Source organism: Nerophis lumbriciformis, linkage group LG32 (genome assembly GCF_033978685.3).
Source record: "Nerophis lumbriciformis linkage group LG32, RoL_Nlum_v2.1, whole genome shotgun sequence".
NCBI lineage: Eukaryota > Metazoa > Chordata > Actinopteri > Syngnathiformes > Syngnathidae > Nerophis > Nerophis lumbriciformis.
The window spans coordinates 8,155,800-8,183,770 of NC_084579.2; the positions used below are offsets into that span (position 1 = coordinate 8,155,800).

Below are 27,971 nucleotides of genomic sequence, written 5' to 3' on the forward strand. Positions count from 1 at the left end.
TAAAAGTTTAGAGATTTTGCTGCATGCTTTGAATGGGCAATCATAGCACCATCTGGCGGACGAATACAAAAATATAAACTAGAAGTCCAGTAGTTTCAGGTGAAATCTCACCCTCTGTGACTACATTAATTTATTTTCAGATGGGTGAGTGATCAAAAACAGACATTTTTTGATACCAAAGACAAACGTGTCGCTCTCGTGTAACGTTGTCATGTTAGCCTCGTTTGAGGAACATATAACCTTTTTAAAATTTTTTTAGAAAAGAACATCACCGAGGTGATGTCACCTCAAAAACTAAATGTCCCTAGGATCTCTTAAGGGTTAAATAAATATTGCTATAGTAATAAAATACTCAGAATGAGTGTACCTATTGAATGCACAGAGAAGAAGACATATTTGATCTTTGCTACGTCACATTTAACTACACCACCAAATCAATGAAACAACAGTCCCATTGGACAAGGAAACAACAAGAAGCACGAAACACAAACACACTTGCCCAAACCACATCAAAAGTCCATATTGCCATATTGGATCAGTGTTGACTCTTACCTATGGTCTTTGTGCTTTTAGAAAATACCCTGAGATACCCTCCATTGTTCTTAGGCTCTCCTTGACATCATCTCCATGGCTACAAGGGTATGATCATGCACTCAACAACCACGGTAGCACCAAAAAAGTGTGCTTGTTTTTCTTAAAAAATGAAAAAAAGAACAAATATTCTTGATAAAAACAAAGTTTATAGTCCAAAGTGAAAGAAAATCAACATTGTTGATGTTGTTGTTCCAGCAGTGCAACTTCAGGGCAGACTTGGTCTGTTCTGGAAGGTCTGGGATCACCGAGACATCATCCGGACAAACTCTGGGAATCAAAGCAACCATTGACACATTATTATTATTATTATTATTATTATTATTATTATTATTATTATTGTTGTTATTATTGTTATTGTTATTGTTATTGTTATTATTATTATTATTATTATTATTATTATTGTTGTTATTATTGTTATTGTTATTATTATTGTTATTATTATTATTATTATTATTATTATTGTTGTTATTATTGTTATTGTTATTATTATTGTTATTATTATTATTATTATTATTATTATTATTATTTTTGCCTAATATGCACATCTATAGTACCTAATATGCACATATATAGTACCTAATATAAACATCTATAGTACCTAATATGCACATATATAGTACTTAATATGCACATCTATAGTACCTAATATGCACATCTATAGTACCTAATATGCACATATATAGTACTTAATATGCACATCTATAGTACCTAATATGCACATTTATAGTACCTAATATGCACATATATAGTACCTAATATGCACATCTATAGTACCTAATATGTACATCTATAGTAACTAATATGCACATATATAGTACCTAATATGAACATCTATAGTACCTAATATGCACATCTATAGTACCTAATATGCACATACAGTATATAGTACCTAATATGCACATATATACTAGTATCTAATGTGTACCACAATAGTACCTAATATGCACATCTATAGTACCTAATATGAACATCTATAGTACCTAATATGCACATCTATAGTACCTAATATGCACATCTATAGTACCTAATATGCACATATATACTAGTATCTAATGTGTACCACAATAGTACCTAATATGCACATCTATAGTACCTAATATGAACATCTATAGTACCTAATATGCACATCTATAGTACCTTATATGCACATCTATAGTACCTAATATGCACATACATTATATAGTACCTAATATGCACATATATACTAGTATCTAATGTGTACCACAATAGTACCTAATATGCACATCTATAGTACCTAATATGAACATCTATAGTACCTAATATGCACATCTATAGTACCTAATATGCACATCTATAGTACCTAATATGCACATACAGTATATAGTACCTAATATGCACATATATACTAGTATCTAATGTGTACCACAATAGTACCTAATATGCACATCTATAGTACCTACTATGCACATCTATAGTACCTTATATGTACATCTATAGGACCTAATATGCACATCTATAGTACCTAATATGCACATACAGTATATAGTACCTAATATGCACATATATACTAGTATCTAATGTGTACCACAATAGTACCTACTATGCACATCTATAGTACCTTATATGCACATCTATAGTACCTAATATGCACATATATAGTACCTAATATGCACATATATAGTACCTAATATGCACATCTATAGTACATAATATGCACATCTATAGTATCTAATATGTACATCTATAGTATCTAATATGCACATATATACTAGTATCTAATATGTGCATCTATAGTACCTAATATGTACATATATAGTACCTAATATGCACATCTATAGTACCTATTTATGTACATCTATAGTACTTAATATGTACATCTATAGTACCTACTATACACATCTATAGTACCTAATATGCACATTTATAGTACCTAATATGTACATCTATAGTACCTAATATTATTATTATTATATTATCATTATTATATTATTATTATGGTCTTTTGTGTAGAAATATTGGGAGATGTGAAGGATTATGAATTACATAAAAAAACGTATGACAAGTAGGTCAATAATGCATTTAAAAATAATTAGAAATATATAAAAAAAATAAAATTATTGACTAAATAATAATAATTATATAATATATGATATAAAAATATTTTATTTTAAAGAATTTTTTTTAAGCCATCTCCACGCTTACAAGCTGTGTGTATACCAGATCAAACTACGGCCCCAAGTCCCAGGTTAAAAAAAACAACAAAAAACTTTTTTCATTTTATTTTATTTTTTTAATTATTATTTTAATACATTTTCTACCGCTTGTTACTCTCGGTGTCTCCTAGCCGCTCAGGCAAATCATATTGTCTAAAAATGCGCATCAAGTGCGTACTCTTTCAGTCAATTAGTGCGCGAGGAATATATATATATATATATATATACATATATGTATATATTTATATTAGTCATACATTTTACCCAACAGTCAAGTTCTTAATTAGACTTCCACTGTCGTCACCCCAAAATATCCACAGTAATACTTTCTCATTCTTTACAGCAAAGATGCATCTTCAAAGTGTGTGTGGGAAATATATGAGGTGACATAATCCCTTAGAAGGCAGATAATCTACTTTTCATCCTCTCACCTCATTGCAGCTTCAAATGTGAGGAAGAAGAATTATAAATGTACACAGTACTGTACATACAGTAGTACTGCAGTATATAGCAGTGGAATATTAGTGTACACAGTACTGTATATACAGCAGTACTGCAGTATATAACAGTGGATTATTAGTGTAAATAGTAATGTACATACAGTAGTACTGCAGTATAGAGCAGTGGAATATTAGTGTACACAGTACTGTACACACAGTAATACTGTATACTGTAACAGTGGAATATAAATGTATACATAGTGGAGATAAAGGTATAGCAGTGGAATGTACATGAATGTATAGATGTATATGTATGTATAGATGTATATGTATGTATAGATGTATATGTATGTATAGATGTATGTATAGATGTATATGTATGTATAGATGTATGTATAGATGTATATGTTTCACCTTCAAAATCCACGTGTCCATCTCCGTTGAGGTCGATGTCTCGCAGGATGTCCTCCAGGTCTCTGTGACCCACCTGAAAAAGTCCAAAATGTATTAAAAACTAAATTCCTTTGGCGCATTGTTCTGACATGCAAATATATTAATGCACATTTTTGATGCACATCTATAGTACCTAATATGCACATTTATAGTACCTCATATGCACATCTATAGTACCTAATATGCACATCTATAGTACCTAATATGCACATCTATATTACCTAATATTTACATATATAGTGCCTGATATGAACATACATAGTACCTTATATGCACATCTATAGTACCCAATATGCATATATATATAGTACCTAATATGCACATCTATAGTACCTAATATGCACATTTATAGTACCTAATATGAACATCTACAGTACCTAATATGCACATCTATAGTACCTAATATGCACATATATAGTACCTTATATGCACATATATATTACCTAATATTTACATATATAGTGCCTGATATGAACATACATAGTACCTTATATGCACATCTATAGTACCCAATATGCACATATATATAGTACCTAATATGCACATCTATAGTACCTAATATGCACATCTATAGTACCTAATATGAACATCTATAGTACCTAATATGCACAACTATAGTACCTAATATGCACATATATAGTACCTTATATGCACATATATATTACCTAATATTTACATATATAGTGCCTGATATGAACATACATAGTACCTTATATGCACATCTATAGTACCCAATATGCACATATATATAGTACCTAATATACACATCTATATTACCTCATATGCACATCTATAGTACCTAATATGCACATCTATAGTACCTAATATGCACATCTATATTACCTAATATTTACATATATAGTGCCTGATATGAACATACATAGTACCTTATATGCACATCTATAGTACCCAATATGCATATATATATAGTACCTAATATGCACATCTATAGTACCTAATATGCACATTTATAGTACCTAATATGAACATCTACAGTACCTAATATGCACATCTATAGTACCTAATATGCACATATATAGTACCTTATATGCACATATATATTACCTAATATTTACATATATAGTGCCTGATATGAACATACATAGTACCTTATATGCACATCTATAGTACCCAATATGCACATATATATAGTACCTAATATGCACATCTATAGTACCTAATATGCACATCTATAGTACCTAATATGAACATCTATAGTACCTAATATGCACAACTATAGTACCTAATATGCACATATATAGTACCTTATATGCACATATATATTACCTAATATTTACATATATAGTGCCTGATATGAACATACATAGTACCTTATATGCACATCTATAGTACCCAATATGCACATATATATAGTACCTAATATGCACATCTATAGTACCTAATATGCACATCTATAGTACCTAATATGAACATCTATAGTACCTAATATGCACATCTATAGTACCTAATATGCACATCTATAGTACCTAATATGCACATATATAGTACCTTATATGCACATCTATAGTACCCAATATGCACATATATATTACCTAATATGCACATCTATAGTACCTAATATGCACATCTATAGTACCTAATATGCACATATATAGTACCTTATATGCACATCTATAGTACCCAATATGCACATATATAGTACCTAATATGCACATCTATAGTACCTAATATGCACATATATAGTACCTAATATGCACATATATAGTGCCTAATATGCACATATACTGTATAGTACCTAATATGCACATCTATAGTACCTAATATGCACATATATAGTACCTTATATGCACATCTATAGTACCCAATATGCACATATATAGTACCTAATATGCACATCTATAGTACCTAATATGCACATATATAGTACCTTATATGCACATCTATAGTACCCAATATGCACATATATAGTACCTAATATGCACATCTATAGTACCTAATTTGCACATATATAGTACCTAATATGCACATATATAGTGCCTAATATGCACATACATAGTAACTTATATGCACATATATAGTACCTAATATTTACATATATAGTGCCTAATATGCACATATATACTGTAGTACCTTATATGCACATCTATAGTACCCAATATGCACATATATAGTACCTAATATGCACATCTATAGTACCTAATATGCACATATATAGTACCTAATATGCACATATATAGTGCCTAATATGCACATATACTGTATAGTACCTAATATGCACATCTATAGTACCTAATATGCACATATATAGTACCTAATATGCACCTATATAGTGCCTAATATGCACATACATAGTAACTTATATGCACATATATAGTACCTAATATTTACATATATAGAGCCTAATATGCACATATATACTGTAGTACCTTATATGCACATCTATAGTACCCAATATACACATATACTGTATAGTACCTAATATGCACATCTATAGTACCTAATATGCACATATATAGTAATATGCACATACATATATGTATGTGCATATTACTATATATGTGCATATTAGGTACTATAGATGTGCATATAAGGTACTATAGATGTGCATATTAGGCACTATACATGTGCATATTGGGTACTATAGATGTGCATATAAGGTACTATAGATGTGCATATAAGTTACTATAGTAACTTATATGCACATATATAGTACATAATATGCACATCTATAGTGCCTGATATGAACATACATAGTACCTTATATGCACATCTATAGTACCTAATATGCACATATATAGTACCTAATATGCACATCTATAGTACCTAATATGCACATATATAGTACCTTATATGCACATCTATAGTACCTAATATGCACATATATAGTGCCTTATATGCGCATATGTAGTGGTTTGTGCAGCCCTTTGAGACATCTGTGGTTAATATACATAGTACATAGATTTATAGTACCTTATAAGCACAAATGATAGCACCGCCAACACAGTAGAAGCGAATGTTTTGGCACATCTTCAGTGTTTTGTGTGCAAGGGTTCAGGAGCAGAAACCAACACGAATGGCGTCTTCATACCTGTTGTCCTAAAAGCTTCTTCATGGCCTCTCGGAGTTCTGCGGTGCTGATCTGACCGTCGCCGTTTGTGTCGAACTGTTGAAAAACAAAAACCGTCACTTGCACATGTCGGAAAAATAGGTTTTATCAGCGCCACAATTTCCCCACCTCCTTGAAGGCATCACGCAGCTCCTTCACGCCGATCATGTCCGCCGTCTCGGCCAGCAGTTTGGGCCCCATCAGCTCCACAAAGTCCTCAAAGTCCACATGTCCGCCCACTGGTGGACAGAACAGGAATGTTACAAAGTGGTGTTTGAAGATGTCCACCATAGATGCTCAATGAAGATGTACACCATAGATGCTCGATGAAGATGTACACCATAGATGCTCGATGAAGATGTACACCATAGATGCTCGATGAAGATGTACACCATAGATGCTCGATGAAGATGTACACCATAGATGCTCGATGAAGATGTACACCATAGATGCTCAATGAAGATGTACACCATAGATGCTCGCTTACGGTTCATGTTGATCTGCTGACTGAGTTCTATCAGCTCCATCTCTGTGGGCATGTAGCCCATGGTCCTCATGCAGTTCCCCAAGTCTTTGCAGCCGATGAAGCCGTCTTTGTCTTTGTCGAACTCCTTGAACGCCTCACGGAGCTCTGCGGGCACAGAACATGTGGAATAATCAGGAAATGAATGTTGTCATTTTGTACAAACACACCTTCTCATTTCAATGCCTTTTCTTTATTTTCATGACTTTTTACATTGTCAATTGTCACTGAAGGCATCATAGCTATGGGTAACCCTAACCCTAACCCTAACCCTAACCCCAACCCTAACCCTAACCCTAACCCCAACCCTAACCCACCGCAACCACTAGCCCTAACCCTAACCAATTCTCTTTCTTTATGCCTAAACCTAACCCTAACCCTAACCCTAACCCTAACCCCAACCCCAACCCTAACCCTAACCCCAACCCTAAACCTAACCCTAACCCCAACCCTAACCCACCGCAACCACTAGCCCTAACCCTAACCAATTCTCTTTCTTTATGCCTAACCCTAACCCTAACCCTAACCCTAACCCCAACCCTAACCCTAACCCCAACCCTAACCCTAACCCCAACCCTAACACACCGCAACCACTAGCCCTAACCCTAACGAACTCTCTTTCTTTATGCCTAGCCCTAATCCTAACCCTAACCCTAACCCACCCCAACCACTAGCCCTAACCCTAACCAACTCTCTTTCTTTATGCCTAACCCTAACCCTAACCCTAACCCTAACCCAACCCTAGCCTAACCCTAACAAACCCTTTTTCTTTATGCCTAACCCTAACCCTAACCCTAATCCTAAACCTAACCCTAATCCTAACCCTAACCCAAACCCTAACCCCAACCCCAACCCCAAACCTAACCCACCCCAACCACTAGCCCTAACCCTAACCAACCCTCTTTCTTTATGCCTAACCCTAACCCTAACCCTAATCCTAACCCCATCCCCAACCCTAGCCCTAACCCTAACCAACTGTTTTTCTTTATGAGTAATCCTAATCCTAATCCTAACCCTAAACCTAACCCTAACCCTAACCCCAACCCTTACCCTAACCCTAACCCTAACCCCAACCCTAACCCTAACCCTAACCCCAACCCTAACCCACCGCAACCACTAGCCCTAACCCTAACCAATTTACTTTCTTTATGCCTAACCCTAACCCTAACCCTAACCCTAACCCTAACCCCAACCCTAACCCTAACCCTAACCCTAACCCTAACCCCAACCCTAGCCCACCGCAACCACTAGCCCTAACCCTAACCAACTCTTTTTCTTTATGCCTAACCCTAACTCTAACCCTAACCCTAACCCTAACCCACCCCAACCACTAGCCCTAACCCTAACCAACTCTCTTTCTTTATGCCTAACCCTAACCCTAACCCAACCCTAGCCTAACCCTAACAAACCCTTTTTCTTTATGCCTAACCCTAATCCGAAACCTAACCCTAATCCTAACCCTAACCCAAACCCTAACCCCAACCCCAACCCCAACCCTTACCCACCCCAACCACTAGCCCTAACCCTAACCAACCCTCTTTCTTTATGCCTAACCCTAACCCTAACCCTAATCCTAACCCCATCCCCAACCCTAACCCTAACCAACTCTTTTTCTTTATGAGTAATCCTAACCCTAATCCTAATCCTAACCCTAAACCTAACCCTAACCCTAACCCTAACCCTAACCCCAACCCAAACCCCAACCCCAACCCTTACCCTAACCCTAACCCTAACCCCAAACCCAACCCTAACCCTAACCCTAACCCTAACCCTAACCCCAACCCCAAATTCTAAACCTAACCCTTACCCTAACCCTAACCCTAACTCTAACTCTAACCCTTACCCTTACCCTAACCCTTCCCCTAACCCTAACCCTAACCATCAACACCTAACCCTAACTCTAACCCCAACCCTAACCCTAACCCTTACCCTAACCCTAAACCTAACCCCTAACCCTAACCCTAACACTAACCCTAACCCGAACCCCAACCCAAACCCCAACCCCAACCCTTACCCTAACCCTAACCCTAACCCCAACCCCAACCCTAACCCTTACCCTAACCCTAACCCTAACCCTTACCCTAACCCTAACCCTAACCCTAACCCCAACTCTAAACCTAACCCATACCCTAACCCTAACCCTAACGCTAACTCTAACCCTTACCCTTACCCTAACCCTTACCCTTACCCTAACCCTAACCCTAACCCTAACAATAACTCTAACCCCAACCCTAACCCTAACCCTTACCCTAACCATAACCCTAACCCACCCCAACCACTAGCCCTAACCCTAACCAACTCTTTTTCTTTATGACTAATCCTAACCCTAATCCTAATCCTAACCCTAATCCTAACCCTAATCCTAACCCTAACCCTAGCCCACCCCCAACCCTAGCCCACCCCCAACCCTAGCCCTAACCCTAACCCCACCCCCAACCCTAGCCCTAACCCTAACCAACTATTTTTCTTTATACCTAAACCTAATCCTAACCCTAACCCCAACCCTAACCCCTAACCCCAACCCTAACCCCAACCCCAACCCTAACCCTAACCCTAACCCCAACCCAAACCCTAACCCTAACCCTAATCCTAACCCCACCCCCAACCCTAGCCCTAACCCTAACCAACTCTTTTTCTTTATGACTAATCCTAACCCTAATCCTAATCCTAATCCTAACTCTAATCCTAACCCTAACCCCAACCCCAACCCTAACCTTTTATGACTAATCCTAACCCTAAACCTAACCCTAACCCTAATCCTAACCCCACCCCAACCCTAACCCTAACAGTGCACACCCCCTGCCCCTCCCCCTAACCTCAAACCTAACCCCAACCCCAACCCTAACCCTAACTCTAAACCTAACCCTTACCCTAACCCTAACCCTAACCCTAACTCTAACCCTAACCCTAACCCTTACCCTAACCCTAACCCACCCCAACCACTAGCCCTAACCCTAAACCTAACCCTAACCAACTCTCTTTCTTTATGCCTAACCCTAACCCTAACCCTAACCCTAACCCCACCCCTAACCCTAACAGTGCACACCCCCTGCCCCTCCCCCTAACCTCAACCCTAACCCCAACCCTAACCCTAACCCTAAACCTAACCCTTACCCTAACCCTAACCCTAACTCTAACCCCAACCCTAACCCTAACCCTAACCCTAATCCTAACCCTAACCCTAACTCTAACCCTAACCCTAACCCTTACACTAACCCTAACCCCAACCCCAACCCTAACCCTAACCAACTCTCTTTCTTTATGACTAAACTTAACCCTAATCCTAACACCCCCTGCCCCTCCCCCTAACCACAAACCTAACCCCAACCCCAACCCTAACCCTAACCCTAACCCTAACTCTAAACCTAACCCTTACCCTAAACCTAACCCTAACTCTAACCCCAACCCTAACCTTAACCCTAACCCTAACCCTAACCCCAACCCTAACTCTAAACCTAACCCTAACCCTAATCCTAACCCCACCCCCAACCCTAGCCTTAACCCTAACCAACTCTTTTTCTTTATGCCTAACCCTAACCCTGATCCTAATCCTAACCCTAGCCCTAACCCTAACCCTAATCCTAACCCCACCCCCAACCCTAGCCCTAACCCTAACCACCTCTTTTTCTTTATGCCTAACCCTAACCCTAATCCTAAACCTAACCTAACCCCTAACCCTAACCCTAACCCCAACCCTAACCCTAACCCTAACCCTAACCCTAACCCTAATCCTAACCCCACCCCCAACCCTAGCCCTAACCCTAACCAACTCTTTTTCTTTATGACTAATCCTAACCCTAATCCTAACCCTAACCCTAACCCCAACCCAGACCCCAACCCCAACCCTTACACTAACCCTAACCCCAACCCTAACCCTAACGCTAACCCTTAACCTAACCCTAACCCTAACCCTAACCCCAAACTAAACCTAACCCTTACCCTAACCCTAACCCTAACCCTAACTCTAACCCTAACCCTAACCCCTAAACCTAACCCTAACCCTAACCCTAACCCTAACCCTAACTCTAACCCTAACCCTTACCCTTACACTAACCCTAACCCTTTCTTTATGCCTAACCCTAACCCTAATCCTAAACCTAACCCTAATCCTAACCCTAACCCTAACCCACCCTAACCACTTGCCCTAACCCTAACCAACTCTCTTTCTTTATGCCTAACCCTAACCCTAACCCTAACCCTAACCCCACCCCCAACCCTAGCCCTAACCCTAACCAACTCTTTCCTAACCCTAACCCTAACCCCTAACCCTAACCCTAACCCTAACCCCAACCTTAACCCTAACCCTAACCCTAGCCCTACCCCTAACCCTGTGAAGTGAAAACCATTTCAGGTGACTACCTCTCGAAGCTTATTGAGAGAATGCCAAGAGTGTGCAAAACATTAATCAGAGCAAAGGGTGATACTATTATTGAAGAAACTAGAATATAAAACATGTTTTCAGTTATTTCACCTTTTTTTTGTTAAGTACATAACTCCACATGTGTTCATTCATAGTTCTACAATGTAAATAGTCATGAAAATAATTATTATTAATAAATATTATATTAATATAATATGTAAATATATATGCACATATTATATTAATATAATATAATATTTATATATATTATAATATAATATCTATATATATATATATATATATATATATATATATATTATATAAATATTATATTATAATATATATAAATATTATATTCATATAACTCTAATAATATTCTCATTGTCATCCCATTGGGTTAAGTTTTTTCTTGCCCTGATGTGGGATCTGAGCCGAGGATGTCGTTGTGGCTTGTACAGCCCTTTGAGACACTCCTGATTTAGGGCTATATAAGTAAACATTGATTGATGATTGATATTCGAGCTGGTAAAAAAAATAGCCGTATATGAAAACAGCCAACATATTTCGGACAGCATGCAGGCATTTTGGTTTGGAATATTTAAGTTACGTCATGAAAGACGCTCTTTAGAAGTACATTTTTAAAGCTTTTTTGTCAAATATAAAATGGTAGCATAGCGCGAGCTAAAAACAACCGACATATTCAAGACAAAAAAAAAAAATCTCCATATCCAATTTAGCAGATATCATTTTGGTTTGGAATGTTTTTATGTTCAGAAAGCTTGGCGTTAAAAGTATATTTTAGAAACTTTAGGTGAAGTCTTAGATGGTAAATACAGAAGAATATAAAAACAAGCTATGTATTCTATCTGGAATTTGGAATATTTGACTTATGTCACAGAGTATGCCCCAAAATATTAGTTTGGAGTACCAAAGCACAAGAGTGAGTGCAGCCCACATACCGTCCATTTCTTCCGGCCTCAGCTCTCGGTCCTGCAAGGAAGCACACAGGAAGCTTAGAAACTGCCGACATTGTCAAAAAAAAAAGTGTGCCAAAGCACAGCAGTCTTCTGAAATGACGCCATGACAAATAAATACGAGAAGTCTTCTTCACACTGGATTATCTGGAACAGCGCCCGCAGAGAGCAAGTCATGTGCACTAAACAAAACAGTCAAATGCGAGGCTGGGTTGAAAATGTCAAACAAAACAACCAAATATGACACATTTGCATCAGAAATTTGCATCTGACAAGGAATCAAATAATGTATAAGTAAATAAATCATCACTTATTGGACATATTACCCTATTTTTCAGACTATAAGGCACAATTAAAATCCTTTCATTTTCTCAAAAATCGACAGAGCACCATATAACCCAGTGCGCCTAATGTACGTAATAACTCCGGTTGTGCTTACTGACCTCGAAGCAATTCTATTTGGTACACGGTGAAATGATAAGTGTGACCGGTAGATGGCAGTCACGCATAAGAGATACGTGTAGACTGCAATATGACTCAAGTAAACAACACCAAAACTTGAAATGTTTTCCATTGAGAATATAGAACATTACACACGGCGCTCAAAAATCTGTCAAAATGTTTTAGTAGGACTTTGGTAAGCTATGAAGCAGCACCGCTTGATGGATTGTACTGTGCTTCAACATACCAGGAGTATTATGGTGTGTGTATAAGGACCGACTTGTCCAGGGTGGACCCCACCTTCTGCCCGAATGTGTCATGTCCGTGTAATCATGTTTTGTTTTAGTCATGTTTTGTTTAGTTATTGGCCTCTTTAGTTTCTGGCTTTTCACTCCCTTGTCTTGTTTCCATGATTACCCATTAGTTTCACCTGTTCCACGTTTGGACTCATTGTGCACTCTGGTTTGTCACCATAGCGACCCATTAGTTTTCACCTGTCACGTCACGCACCTGTTTCACGTTTTGAGTCACGCACCTGTTTTTGTTAATCATGTCTGTAGTATTTAAGTTCATTGTTTTCAGTTTGTCTTTCTGGTGACATCCCCACATTTATGCTCTGTCCATTCCTGACACTTGTTTTCATGTCCATCCTTCATGCTACTATTTTTGTCCAAGCCAAGTAAGTTTTTGTTTATTAATGCTATAGTCTTTTGGTTTCATAGTTTGTTCTCCGCCACTGTGTGTGCGCGCCTTTCGTTTGTACTTTTTTTTGGTATAGTCTTTTGGTTTCATAGTTTGTTCTCCGCCACTGTGCGCGCTTTTCGTTTGTACTTTTTTTTTGGATATATTAAATAAATCATGTATTCACATTCCCGTCTCGCCCGAGCCAACTTTCCGTTGCATTCCGGAAAAGCAAACACCCAGGACCAAGTCATGACAGAATGCAGCTGAGATAGGCTCCAGCACCCCCCCTCCCCGCGCCCCCAAAAGGGACAACCAGTAGAAAATGGATGGATGGGTGTATAAGGACCGCAAAATAGCAGAAATATTACCAGCCGTTTTGTTTCGCATTATTATGCAAAACCAACTTTTCTTACCTTCTGGTACCTGCTGATCTGTATTTGGGATCTGCATGAGTCCCGAAAATGTGCGCACGTCCGCCTTATTTTTCTCTACCTTCTTATTATGGGACATTCATCCTCCACTGTTGCCATTTCTAATATAAAGTAGTGTAAAGTTCTTACTTATATCTGTCAGTAAACTCGCCATGAAAGCGCTAAAACATACCGGTGTAGTGAGTTTACATTATTCACCCAAGGAACTTTAGTTATTAGAGAGTTCCGGTCGGACGGCTTTTCACGGGACACATTTCGGGCGTTGTTGTTGCACTAGTGAGGAGATGCTGCTCCGTTATTGATTGAAGTAAAGTCTGAATGTCATTAAAACAGTTAGCGCCATCTTTTGACACTTCTTCCACTCCCGTCCTTGCACGCTACACCGCTACAACAAAGATGACGGGGAGAAGACGCCGTCGAAGGTGAGCCAGGTAAATAAGACCCGCCCACAAAACTGCGCATCCTGAAGCGACTGTCAAAAAGCGGCTTGAAGATGATGTGTAAAACATCATCTGTGCAACATTTTGACCAAAGAACCACCATCACATGTTATGTAGACTAGTGTTTTTCAACCTTTTTTGAGCCAAGGCGCATTTTTTTCATTGAAAAAATGCGGAGGCACACCACCAGCAGAAAACATAAAGAAATGCAGCCGATATTGACAATAAAAAGTCGTTGTCACAATTGTTGGGTATGACTTTAAACCAGGGGTCAGCAACCCGTGGCTCTAGCGTCGCCCTAGTGGCTCTCTGGAGCTTTTTAAAAAATGTATGAAAAATGGAAAAAGATGAGGGGGAAAAATATATTTTTTGTTTTAATATGGTTTCTGTAGGAGGACAAACATGTCACAAACCTCCCTAATTGTTATAAAGCACACAGTCAGCTTCACTGATTCGAATATTTGGCGAGCGCCGTTTTGTCCTACTAATTTTGGCGGTCCTTGAACTCACCGTAGTTTGTTTACATGTATAACTTTCTCCGACTTTCTAGGACGTGTTTTATGCCACTTCCTTTTCTGTCTCATTTTGTCCACCAAACTTTTAAGGTTGTGCATGAATCATACTTGCCAACCTTGAGACCTCCGATTTCGGGAGGTGGGGGTGGGGGTGGGGCGGGGCGTGGTTGGGGGCGTGGTTAAGAGGGGAGGAGTATATTGACAGCTAGAATTCACCAAGTCAAGTATTTCATTCATACATATATATATATATATATATATATATATACATATATATATATATATATATATATATATATATATATATATATATACATATATATATGTATATATATATGTATATATATATATATATATATATATGTATATATATATATATATATATATATATATACATATATATATGTATATATATATATATATATATATATATATATATATATATGTATATATATATATATATATATATATATATATATATCTACATCCTGAAAATATGCAAACAAAACTGTGTTTGGATAATTGATACTTCAAACTTGCATAAATAAATATTAAGGAATATAACATTGCTTGGCTTCTGAGAGCTTCAAAATGTAATGAATAAAATGCTAAAGTTGTTGATAAACAAGCAATTATTTTAATAATTAAATATGGTCATTTTAAATGAATTATTATGATAATTTAAAATTAATTATTTCAAATATGTTTATTTTAATGTAAAATTCTATGGCTGGATGTAATAAGGAGTCAGAAAAAATAAAAATAAAAATACAATAAATTTTGATGTTTTTAGCAAAATATAGTAAAAATGTATTTATTTATTTATTTTTTTTAATTAATAAATATCTATTTATTTTTAGGTAAGATAAACATAATAATACAATGTATCTCTAGTCTGGATGTTTTAGTTCTTGTCACCCTGTTGTCCTCCCGTCGTGAAAAAAGGCTGTCCTCACTCAGGTCCGCATGGAGCTGGAGGGGGCGTGGCCTCCAGCTCCGGCTGAAAATCGGGAGATTTTCGGGAGAATATTTGTCCCGGGAGGTTTTCGGGAGAGGCGCTGAATTTCGGGAGTCTCCCGGAAAATTCGGGAGGGTTGGCAGGTATGGCATGAATGCACAAAGGTGAGTTTTGTTGATGTTATTGACTTGTGTGGAGTGCTAATCAGACATATTTGGTCACTGCATGACTGCAAGCTAATCGATGCTAACATGCTATTTAGGCTAGCTATATGTACATATTGCATCATTATGCCTCATTTGTAGCTATATTTGAGCTCATTTAGTTTGCTTTAAGTCATATTAATTCAATTTATATCTCATGACACACTATCTGTATGTAATATGGCTTTTCATTTTTTGCGGCTCCAGACAGATTTGTTTTTGTATTTTTGGTCCAATATGGCTCTTTCAACATTTTGAGTTGCCGACCCCTGCTTTAAAGCATAACCAAGCATGCATCACTATAGCTCTTGTCTCAAAGTAGGTGTACTGTCACCACCTGTCACATCACGCCATGACTTATTTGGACTTTTTTGCTCTTTTCCTGTGTGTAGTGTTTTAGTCTTGGGTTCTTATTTTGGTGGCTTTTCCTGTTTCTTTGGTATTTTCCTGTAGCAGTTTCATTTCTTCCTTGAACGCTATTCCCCCGCACCTGCTTTTGTTTTAGCAATCAAGAATATTTAAGTTGTGCGGACGCTATCCTTCCTTGTGGGGACATTGTTGATTGTCATGTAATGCCTTCTCTGCTCCACATGCCGTAAGTCTTTGCTGTTCTCCAGCATTCTGTTTTTGTTTACTTTGCAGCCAGATCAGTTCTAAATTCGTTTTGCGCAGCCATGCCTAAGCTTCAATGCCTTTTCTTAGCGGCAATCGCCTTTGGTTTATCATCGACATCTACGACATTAGCTACTTACTGATATGGAAGAGTATAACATGGTGACTCTGCCGAGCTCGAGACAATACCGACACTCAACAACGGCACATTATTTGCGGATTATAATTACTGGTTTGCAAAGAATATTTTTAGCCATTACATAATCTCCCACGGCACACCAGACTGTATCTCACGGCACAGTGGTTGAAAAAGACTGATGTAGACCACAAGGAAGTCTTTTACATTTAGAAAAAAAAAATTAAAAATATGACCCCTTTAATGCGCCTTATAATCCGGTGCGCCTTTTGTACGAACCCCGTTTCCATATGAGTTGGGAAATTGTGTTAGATGTAAATATAAACGGAATACAATGATTTGCAAATCCTTTTCAACCCATATTCAATTGAATGCACTACAAAGACAACATATTTGATGTTCAAACTCATAATTTTTTTATTTTCTTTGCAAATAATAATTAACTTAGAATTTCATGGTTGCAACACGTGCCAAAGTAGTTGGGAAAGTAGTTGTTACATAGCCTTTCCTTTTAACAACGCTCAGTAAACGTTTGGGAACTGAGGAGACACATTTTTGAAGCTTCTCAGGTGGAATTCTTTCCCATTCTTGCTTGATGTACAGCTTAAGTTGTTCAACAGTCCGGGGGGTCTCCGTTGTGGTATTTTAGGCTTCATAATGCGCCACACATTTTCAGTGGGAGACAGGTCTGAACTACAGGCAGGCCAGTCTAGTACCCGCACTCTTTTACTATGAAGCCACGTTGATGTAACACGTGGCTTGGCATTGTCTTGCTGAAATAAGCAGGGGCGTCCATGGTAACGTTGCTTGGATGGCAACATATGTTGCTCCAAAACCTGTATGTACCTTTCAGCATTAATGGCGCCTTCACAGATGTGTAAGTTACCCATGTCTTGGGCACTAATACACCCCCATACCATCACACATGCTGGCTTTTCAACTTTGCGCCTATAACAATCCGGATGGTTCTTTTCCTCTTTGGTCCGGAGGACACGACGTCCACAGTTTCCAAAAACAATTTGAAATGTGGACTCGTCAGACCACAGAACACTTTTCCACTTTGTATCAGTCCATCTTAGATGAGCTCAGGCCCAGCGAAGCCGACGGCGTTTCTGGGTGTTGTTGATAAACGGTTTTCGCCTTGCATACGAGAGTTTTAACTTGCACTTACAGATGTAGCGACCAACTGTAGTTACTGACAGTGGGTTTCTGAAGTGTTCCTGAGCCCATGTGGTGATATCCTTTACACACTGATGTCGTTTGTTGATGCAGTACAGCATGAGGGATCGAAGGTCATGGGCTTAGCTGCTTACGTGCAGTGATTTCTCCACATTCTCTGAACCCTTTGATGATATTACGGACCGTAGATGGTGAAATCCCTAAATTCCTTGCAATAGCTGGTTGAGAAAGGTTTTTCTTAAACTGTTCAACAATTTGCTCACGCATTTGTTGACAAAGTGGTGACCCTCGCCCCATCCTTGTTTGTGAATGACTGAGCATTTCATGGAATCTACTTTTATACCCAATCATGGCACCCACCTGTTCCCAATTTGCCTGCACACATGTGGGATGTTCCAAATAAGTGTTTGATGAGCATTCCTCAACTTTATCAGTATTTATTGCCACCTTTCCCAACTTCTTTGTCACGTGTTGCTGGCATCAAATTCTAAAGTTAATGATTATTTGCAAAAAAAAAAAAAAAAATGTTTATCAGTTTGAACATCAAATATGTTGTCTTTATAGCATATTCAACTGAATATGGGTTGAAAATGATTTACAAATCATTGTATTCCGTTTATATTTACTTCTAACACAATTTCCCAACTCATATGGAAACGGGGTTTGTATGAAAATAGACCTGACTAGACCCGTTCATTGGCAGTGCGCCTTATAATCCGGTGCGCCCTATGCTCCGGAAAATACGGTATATATACAGTGTTAATAACATGAAAATATATATTTGTATCAGTAAATAAAAATGCATAAATCAACAAATGAATTGTTACTTTAAAAAAAAAAAAAGGTAAAAAAAAGAATTATAAAAAATATATAACTACAACACTTACATAATGATAAATGTGAAATTACATACGTCATATTAATAACATAAATACAATATGCATATTTTACACAGTTATGAAAATGTAGGACAAAGTGCCACAATTTTGCATGTTTTTTTGGCTATGCAGTTATAGTTTTTTTAATATAAAGTAAAGTATATTTATATAGCGCTTTTCTCTAGTGACTCAAAGCGATTTTACATAGTGAAACCCAATATCTAAATGACATTTAAACCAGTGTGGGTGGCACTGGGAGCGGGTGGGTGTAAAGTGTCATGCCCAAGGACACAACGGCAGTGACTAGGATGGCAGGAAGCGGGGATCGAACCTGGAACCCTCAAGTTGCTGGCACGGCCACTCAATATGACATGACAAAACATGACTTCGGGGGACCTGCAATCGGTCATGGAGCAATAATCTGTGCTACCATCCGGGGGGAAAAAATATATTAAAACATGTTGTAAATCCATAAATAAATAAAGTATCATTGTGAAAAATAGGAATACAACAATGACAACAGAGTATGACACAATATCGTAAACATGTTACAAAAACGCTACTATTAACACCTCCTATATAACTAGTGCGGCCTGTAATTAAAAACAACATTGGCATGAAAAGCTGTGGCTGTGGGCAACCCCCTGGTGGTGTTTAAAAAAATAAAATAAAATAAAACAAATAACTATATGGGCTTTATATATTGTTGTTGACAATGACTAAGCCGTTGTAAACATGTACTAATTAATACATGTGGTCAAAAAGAGCTTTCCACTTTCTCGTGCACTCCGAATCATTATTAGAATGAATATATGTAATATATAATAATAATAATAATTAAAGCTGCAAGCAGCATTGGTCGGGCCCGCGTAATTGGCAGGTGCTAGTCCTAAGTGTCCCAATACTTGTGTCAAGTTTTAGTCCCAAGTGTCCCAATACTTTTGTCCAGTGTAAGTGTCCCAATACTTTAGTCTACTTTTAGTGCGAAGTGTCCCAATACTTTTGTCCAGTATTCGTCGTAAGTGTCCCAATACTTTTGTCCAGTTTTAGTCCTAAGTGTCCCAATACTTTTGTCCAGTGGTAATCCGAAGTGTCCCAATACTTATGTCAAGTTGTAGTCAAGTGTCCCAATACTTTTGTCAAGTTTTAGTCCCAAGAGGCCCAATACTGTTGTCAAGTTGTAGTCCTAAGTGTCCCAATGCTTTTGTCCAGTTTTCGTCCTAAGTCTCCCAATACTTTTGTCCAGTGGTATTCCTAAGTGTCCCAATACTTTTGTGCAGTGTAAGTGTCCCAATACTTTTGTCCAGTTTTGGTCATAAGTGTCCCAATACTTTTGTCAAGTTGTAGTCCCAAGTGTCCCAATACTTTTGTCCAGTTTTCGTGCTATGTGTCCCAATACTTTTGTCCAGTGGTAGTCATAAGTGTCCCAATACTTTTGTCTACTTTTAGTCCGAATTGTCCCAATACTTTTGTCTAGTGTACCTACCTTGTCTGCATTGTGTAGGCACGCTGGTGCTGCCTGCTTTTAAGCAGCCATCTTGAAAAAACAGCAGCATCAGCGCAGAGGTTCTTTGAAGGGTCATAAAATCAAAACCGGAGCAGGTATCAAAACTCTTTCGCCAACTTTTAATCAGAAGGGTTCAATCTCTCTCCTGTGTTAGTTTGAAGCCGAAACAACAAACGCGCTCAGAGGAGATAATGTTTGAAGAAAGGTGACCGGTTTTTACAAAAATGTTGTGTTGAAGGGGGAATAGCAAGCTTCTTGTAGATTTTTGCTGGGGGTTGTCAATTTATGAAATGTAGGTCTAAGTGAGACCTACGGAGAGGATTTTGTTTCATGTCTCTCCTACCTTCCCAGTGGGAGTTACAGGCAGTTGTGTCATTTTTTTCTTCCGAGGAGCAGTTTTTTCAGCGTTTTATTCAAAAATTGCGCTAGAGCGCAATGTTGAGATTTGGGGTTAGGTTTTTTAGTAGATCGCAATTTTTGCCAGTCCTGATGTGTGTGTTCAGTTTGGTGAGTTTTGAAGCATGTTAAGGGGGTCAAATTACATCTCAAAGAGGCAAAAGTGACTGTTTTTAGTACTTTTTTTGTCTTGAAGGGGGAATTGCCAACTTCCTGTTGATTTCTGCCCAAGGATGTACAATTATGAAATCTAGGTCTAAGTCAGACCTACATAGAGAATTTTGTTTCATGTCTTTCCGACCTTCCTAGTGGGAGTTACAGGCAGTCTAGTTTTTTTTCTTTCCTAGGGGGCGCTAGAGCGCAATTTTGAGTTTTGGGGTTCGGTTTTTTCATTAAAAGACCATTTTCGCAGGTCCTGATGTGTGGGTCAAATATGGTGAGTTTTGAAGCATGTTAAGTGGGTCAAATTAGTGCTCAAAGAGGCGGCCGGTATAATAATAATAAAACCTTACAAATTCAATAGGTCCTTATGTCCCATTGCATAAGGACTCCCAAAGGGAGTCCTTATGCAATGGGCCATGCGGGCCCTAATAAAGTATCATTGTGGAAAAATAGGAATACAACAATGACAACAGAGTATGACACAATATCATAAACATGTTACAAAAACGCTACTATTAACACCTCCTATATAACTAGTGCGGCCTGTAATTAAAAACAACATTGGCATGAAAAGCTGTGGCTGTGGGCAACCTCCTGGTGGTGTTTAAAAAAATAAAATAAAATAAAATAAATAACTATATGGGCTTTATATATTGTTGTTGACAATGACTAAGCCGTTGTAAACATGTACTAATTAATACATGTGGTCAAAAAGAGCTTTCCACTTTCTCATGCACTCCGAATCATTATTAGAATGAATATATGTAATATATAATAATAATAATAATATATTTTATTTGTAAAAAGCACTTTCCATTAGGCAAACAACCTCAAAGTTAATAAAAAGATAATAAAATAAATAAAAATAAAAACTAGAACTAGCACGCATATATCTAAAGAAAGGATTTTTTTTTTAAAAGAAGCGTTTTTAAGCCTTTTTTTAGAAGCATTCACAGTCTGTGGTGCCCTCAGGTGGTCAGGGAGAGCGTTCCACAGACTTGGAGCTGTCACGACTTGATCTTGGGAGTTTGCTTTTCCGGGATGCAACGGAAAGTTGGCACGGGCGAGACGGGAATGAAGGTACATGATTTATTTATTAACTATAAATACAAAAAAAAGGATCAAACAAAAAGCGCGCACAGTGGCGGAGAATAAACTATGAACAATTAAACAAAACTTGCAAACTATGGCTTGAATAAAGAAAACTTACTTGGCGTGGACAAAAAAGGAGCAGCGTGAACGATGGACATGAAAAAAAATGGACAGAGCCTAAATGTGGTGAGGTCGTCAGGACGAACAACAGAACATGAATGAACTTAAATACTATGGACATGATTAGTGAAAGCAGGTGCGTGACTCAAAACGTGAAACAGGTGCGTGACGTGACAGGTGAAAACTAATGGTTGCTATGGTGACCAGACAAGGGAGTGAAAAGACAGAAACTAAACAAAACATGACTTAAAACAAAACATGATAATACAGACATGACAGGAGCGTATCATTTAAAAACACACCTTGGCTGTAATTATATAAGTACGACGGAATACACCTGCGGAGAAACCTCTATCTTTTTTTTTTTTTGGACACGCCACAAAGCGTTTCCCGCCACAATGCCGCCATCTTTTCCTATTCTAATCTCCCAGCATGCAACACGTGCGAACACGTTGTGGACTTACGTACAGCCTGCCGGCTCTCAGCGAAGCCCTTGCGCAGGAAGATGCAGGCGGGCCCCAGCACGTTGTGCATGTTGGCGCCGCTCTGGGCCAGGGCCACTAGCGGCTCCAGATAGCCCCCCCCTGAGCCCCCCTCCTCACAGGACTGCACCGCTTTGTAGTTCTTCTTCTGGTCCTGGATCAGCAAGCAGTGGACATGCATGAAGACAAGCGGGACCGGGACTCACGTGGCGTCAACATGGGGGAGTGGGCGGAGCCATGGAGGGTCTGGGTGTGGGGGGTGGGGGGTGGGGGGGGGGGGTGGGGGGGTGTCAGTCGTGTCCGTCGTCAACAAAAATGGCGTCAAATAATAACAACATCCAAACACCTTTCTTCTCAACCAATGGCGACGCTCCGTGCAAAAGTTGATCACATGGTCTCAGTTTTAATCACTTGTTGCTAGGCAGAATTCGTCAACAAAAATGTGTCAAACTATAACAACAACCAAACACCTTTCTTCTCAACCAATGGCGACCCTCCGTGCAAAAGTTGATCACATGGTCTCAGTTTTAATCACTTGTTGCTAGGCAGAATTCACCAGCAACCGTCAGCTTCACACCGATAAGAAAGGACAGGGAGGAGGGAGCACTCCTGTCATAGAGAGGATCTTTGATTAGTTAAGAGTTCCCCTGTCATATTGAGGATCTTTGAATAGTGTGTTTTGTACTAATACCTTTAGAACAACAGAGCACTCTTGTCTATAGAGGATCTTTGATTTGTTTTTTGTACTAAGGCCTTAAAACAGAAACATACGCCTGTCATATTGAGGATCTTTGATTATTATTTTTTATTTTATTTTACTAAGACCTTTAAAACAGCAGAGCACTCTTGTTTACTGAGGATCTTTGATTAGTGTTCTTTTTTGTACTAAGACCTTTAAAACAGCAGAGCACTCTTGTCTACTGAGGATCTTTAATTAGTGTTCTTTTTTGTAGTAAGACCTTTAAAACAGCAGAGTACTCTTGTCGACCGAGGATCTTTGATTAGTGTTCTTTTTTGTACTAAGACCTTTAAAACAGCAGAGCACTCTTGTCTACTGAGGATTTTTGATTAGTGTTCTTTTTTGTAGTAAGACCTTTAAAACAGCAGAGTACTCTTGTCGACCGAGGATCTTTGATTAGTGTTCTTTTTTGTACTATGACCTTTAAAACAGTAGAGCACTCTTGTCTATAGAGGATCTTTGATTAGTTTTTTTGCACTAAGGCCTTAAAACAGAAAAATACTCCTGTCATATTGAGGATCTTCCATTAGTGGGTTTTTTTGGTACTAAGACCTTTAAAACAGCAGAGCACTCTTGTCTACTGAGGATCTTTGATTAGTGTTTTTTTTGGTACTAAAACCTTTAAAACAGCAGAGCACTCTTTTCTATAGAGGATCTTTGATTAGTGTGTTTTTGTTTTGGTTTTTTTTTTACTATACCTTTAAAACAACAGAGCACTCTTGTCTACTGAGGATCTTTGATTAGTGTTCTTTTTTGTACTAAGACCTTTAAAACAGCAGAGCACTCTTTTCTATAGAGGATCTTTGATTTGTTTTTGTACTAAGGCCTTAAAACAGAAAAATACTCCTGTCATATTGAGGATCTTTCATTAGTGGTTTTTTTTTTGGTACTAAGACCTTTAAAACAGCAGAGCACTCTTGTCTACTGAGGATCTTTGATTAGTGTTTTTTTGTACTAAAACCTTTAAAACAGCAGAGCACTCTTGTCTACTAAGGATCTTTGATTAGTGTTCTTTTTTGTACCAATACATTTAAAACAGCAGAGCACTCTTGTCTATAGAGGATCTTTGATTTGTTTTTTGTACTAAGGCCTTAAAACAGAAACGTACGCCTGTCACATTGAGGATCTTTGATTAGTGTGTTTTTTTTTTGTTTTTTTTTACTAGACCTTTAAAACAACAGAGCACTCTTGTCTACTGAGGATCTTTGATTAGTGTTTTTTTTTGTACTAAAACTTTTAAAACAGTAGAGCACTCTTGTCTACTAAGGATCTTTGATTAGTGTTGTTTTGTGTACCAATACCTTTAAAACAGCAGAGCACTCTTGTCTATAGAGGATCTTTGATTTGTTTTTTGTACTAAGGCCTTAAAACAGAAAAGTACTCCTGTCATATTGAGGATCTTTCATTAGTGGGTTTTTTTTGGTACTAAGACCTTTAAAACAGCAGAGCACTTTTGTCTACTGAGGATCTTTGATTAGTGTTTTTTTTTGTACTAAAACTTTTAAAACAGCAGAGCACTCTTGTCTACTAAGGATCTTTGATTAGTGTTGTTTTGTGTACCAATACCTTTAAAACAGCAGAGCACTCTTGTCTATACAAGGATCTTTAATTTGGTTTTTGTACTAAGGCCTTACAACAGAAAAGTACTCCTGTCATATTGAGGATCTTTCATTAGTGTTTTTTTTTGGTACTAAGACCTTTAAAACAGCAGAGCACTCTTGTCTACTAAAGATCTTCGATTTGTGTTTTTTTTGTACTAAAACCTTTAAAACAGCAGAGCACTCTTGTCTACTAAGGATCTTTGATTAGTGTTGTTTTGTGTACCAATACCTTTAAAACAGCAGAGCACTCTTGCCTATAGAGGATCTTTGATTTGTTTTTTGTACTAAGGCCTTAAAACAGAAACGTACGCCTGTCACATTGAGGATCTTTGATTAGTGTTTTTTTTTTTTTTTTTTACTAGACCTTTAAAACAACAGAGCACTCTTGTCTACTGAGGATCTTTGATTAGTGTTCTTTTTTGTACTAGGACCTTTAAAACAGCAGAGCACTCTTGTCTATAGAGGATCTTTGATTTGTTTTTGTACTAAGTCCTTAAAACAGAAAAGTACTCCTGTCATATTGAGGATCTTTCATTAGTGTTTTGTTTTTGGTACTAAGACCTTTAAAACAGCAGAGCACTCTTGTCTACTGAGGATCTTTGATTAGTGTTTTTTTTGTACTAAAACCTTTAAAACAACAGAGCACTCTTGTCTACTAAGGATCTTTGATTAGTGTTGTTTTTTGTACCAATACCTTTAAAACAGCAGAGCACTCTTGTCTATAGAGGATCTTTGATTTGTTTTTTTGTACTAAGGCCTTAAAACAGAAACGTACGCCTGTCACATTGAGGATCTTTGATTAGTGTGTTTTTTTGGGGTTTTTTTACTAGACCTTTAAAACAACAGAGCACTCTTGTCTACTGAGGATCTTTGATTAGTGTTCTTTTTTGTACTAGGACCTTTAAAACAACAGAGCACTCTTGTCTACTAAGGATCTTTGATTAGTGTTGTTTTTTGTACCAATACCTTTAAAACAGCAGAGCACTCTTGTCTATAGAGGATCTTTGATTTGTTTTTTGTACTAAGGCCTTAAAACAGAAAAGTACTCCTGTCATATTGAGGATCTTTCATTAGTGGGGTTTTTTTGGTACTAAGACCTTTAAAACAGCAGAACACTTTTGTCTACTGAGGATCTTTGATTTGTGGTTTTTTTTTTGTACTAAAACCTTTAAAACAGCAGAGCACTCTTGTCTACTAAGGATCTTTGATTAGTGTTGTTTTGTGTACCAATACCTTTAAAACAGCAGAGCACTCTTGGCTATAGAGGATCTTTGATTTGTTTTTTGTACTAAGGCCTTAAAACAGAAACGTACGCCTTGATTAGTGTTTTTTTTTTTTTTTTAACTAGACCTTTAAAACAACAGAGCACTCTTGTCTACTGAGGATGTTTGATTAGTGTTCTTTTTTGTACCAATACCTTTAAAACAGCAGAGCACTCTTGTCTACTAAGGATATTTGATTGGTGTTCTTTTTTGTACTAAGACATTTAAAAACCATTGTCTTGTCTTGTCTATAGAAGATCTTTGATTATTTATTTTGTACTAAGACCTTGAAACAGAAGAGTGCTCCTGTGAAATATAGGATCTTTGATTAGTGGTTTTTAGTGTTGTTTGTACTAATACCTTTAAAACAACAGATAACTCATGTCTATTGAGGATCTTTGATTTGTTTTTGGTTTTGTACTAAGGCCTTAAAACAAAAGAGTGCTCCTGTCATATTGAGGATCTTTGATTAGTGCTTTCACATTAAATTCATAATAACAGCAGAGTACTCCTGTCATGAGGGGAATCTTTGACATGTGTTTTTGCAGTGGGTCCTTAAAAACGCTGTCATATAGAGGATCTTTGACGAGCATGTGTGCTGTGTTGTTGTCGTGCTCACGAAATAATGGAAGATACAAACAAATGTTTTTGATTGTGCACATTTGAGAGAGTTTTTGTGCAGCCGGCTTTTTATTTAATGAGCTCATCAACCAGAAGGCAGACAAGGTTGCCTGCAAGACCAACCAATTAGCGGTTCATTAAAAAGAGCTTTGTCTGTGGTGGATTGCAGAAAATAAATATATTGTCTAAAGTTGCGATGGTGAGAATAATAATAATAATATGCATATTTGTACGAAGAGCCTGCAGTGAAAGTAGCAAGTATGGCGATGTCTTCAGACGACCTTTACACTCCATCTGCTGCCACGTCCATCCTGGGCCTCGCTGCAGCGGCTCAATGCCCACTGGCTAATCTGACCAAGTGATGCATGGCACTGCCACGTTTGCCACGCCAGCGTGCCACAACAGTACTCTGCAGCCACGCAGGGAAGGTTACGTAACACACTGGATGCAGCACGCGGCCTGCAGAAGAAGACTAAGTTCTCCAGCCAGGACAACTTCCAAGTACTATTGCAATAAGTGCAGTAATACTACACTAAGTACTAACTCCTTTCCATCGAGGACGTGGAAGACATCTACTTATTCGGAACCGTGATGGCGGGGAACCTGCTGATTGGGCTGGACATTGCTCTGGTGTATCGTCAAATTCGGAAGACGATGGCAGCCACTCAAGGAGCCCAACGGCTGTTCATCCCAATGGAAGGATTGGGTCGGGCTGTGAGAACACAGACTGTGGCGATTTCTGATTTGAATCGCAAAATGGATCTCATCATGGAGAAGCTTGCTGAGAAGGAAGAATTAAATTGAAGTTGAGAGAGCCAGCACGGACACAGAGCAGGAATGTCATTGTCATGACTGCTCGAAGAAAACAACATCTTAATCCATACTTGCCAACCTTGAGACCTCCGATTTCGGGAGGTGGGGGGATGG

General features: G+C 38.0%; 1 protein-coding gene across 2 annotated transcripts in view; it reads right to left on the minus strand.

Moving 5' to 3' along the window:
• cabp1b (calcium binding protein 1b) overlaps positions 1 to 27,971 on the minus strand; it is a 69,432-nt gene continuing 41,461 nt past the window's right edge. Inside the window, exons 2-8 of one of the 2 annotated variants that reach the window (XM_061926974.2) lie at positions 22,808 to 22,975; positions 12,571 to 12,601; positions 7,216 to 7,359; positions 6,858 to 6,967; positions 6,711 to 6,785; positions 3,623 to 3,695; positions 1 to 861 (exon numbers count right to left, since the gene is read on the minus strand). In XM_061926974.2, coding sequence (XP_061782958.1) covers positions 836 to 861; positions 3,623 to 3,695; positions 6,711 to 6,785; positions 6,858 to 6,967; positions 7,216 to 7,359; positions 12,571 to 12,601; positions 22,808 to 22,975 — 627 coding nt within the window. In that variant the 3' untranslated portion in view covers positions 1 to 835. The remainder of the gene's footprint in view (positions 862 to 3,622; positions 3,696 to 6,710; positions 6,786 to 6,857; positions 6,968 to 7,215; positions 7,360 to 12,570; positions 12,602 to 22,807; positions 22,976 to 27,971) is intronic. The other variant, XM_061926973.1, reaches the window with a different exon arrangement.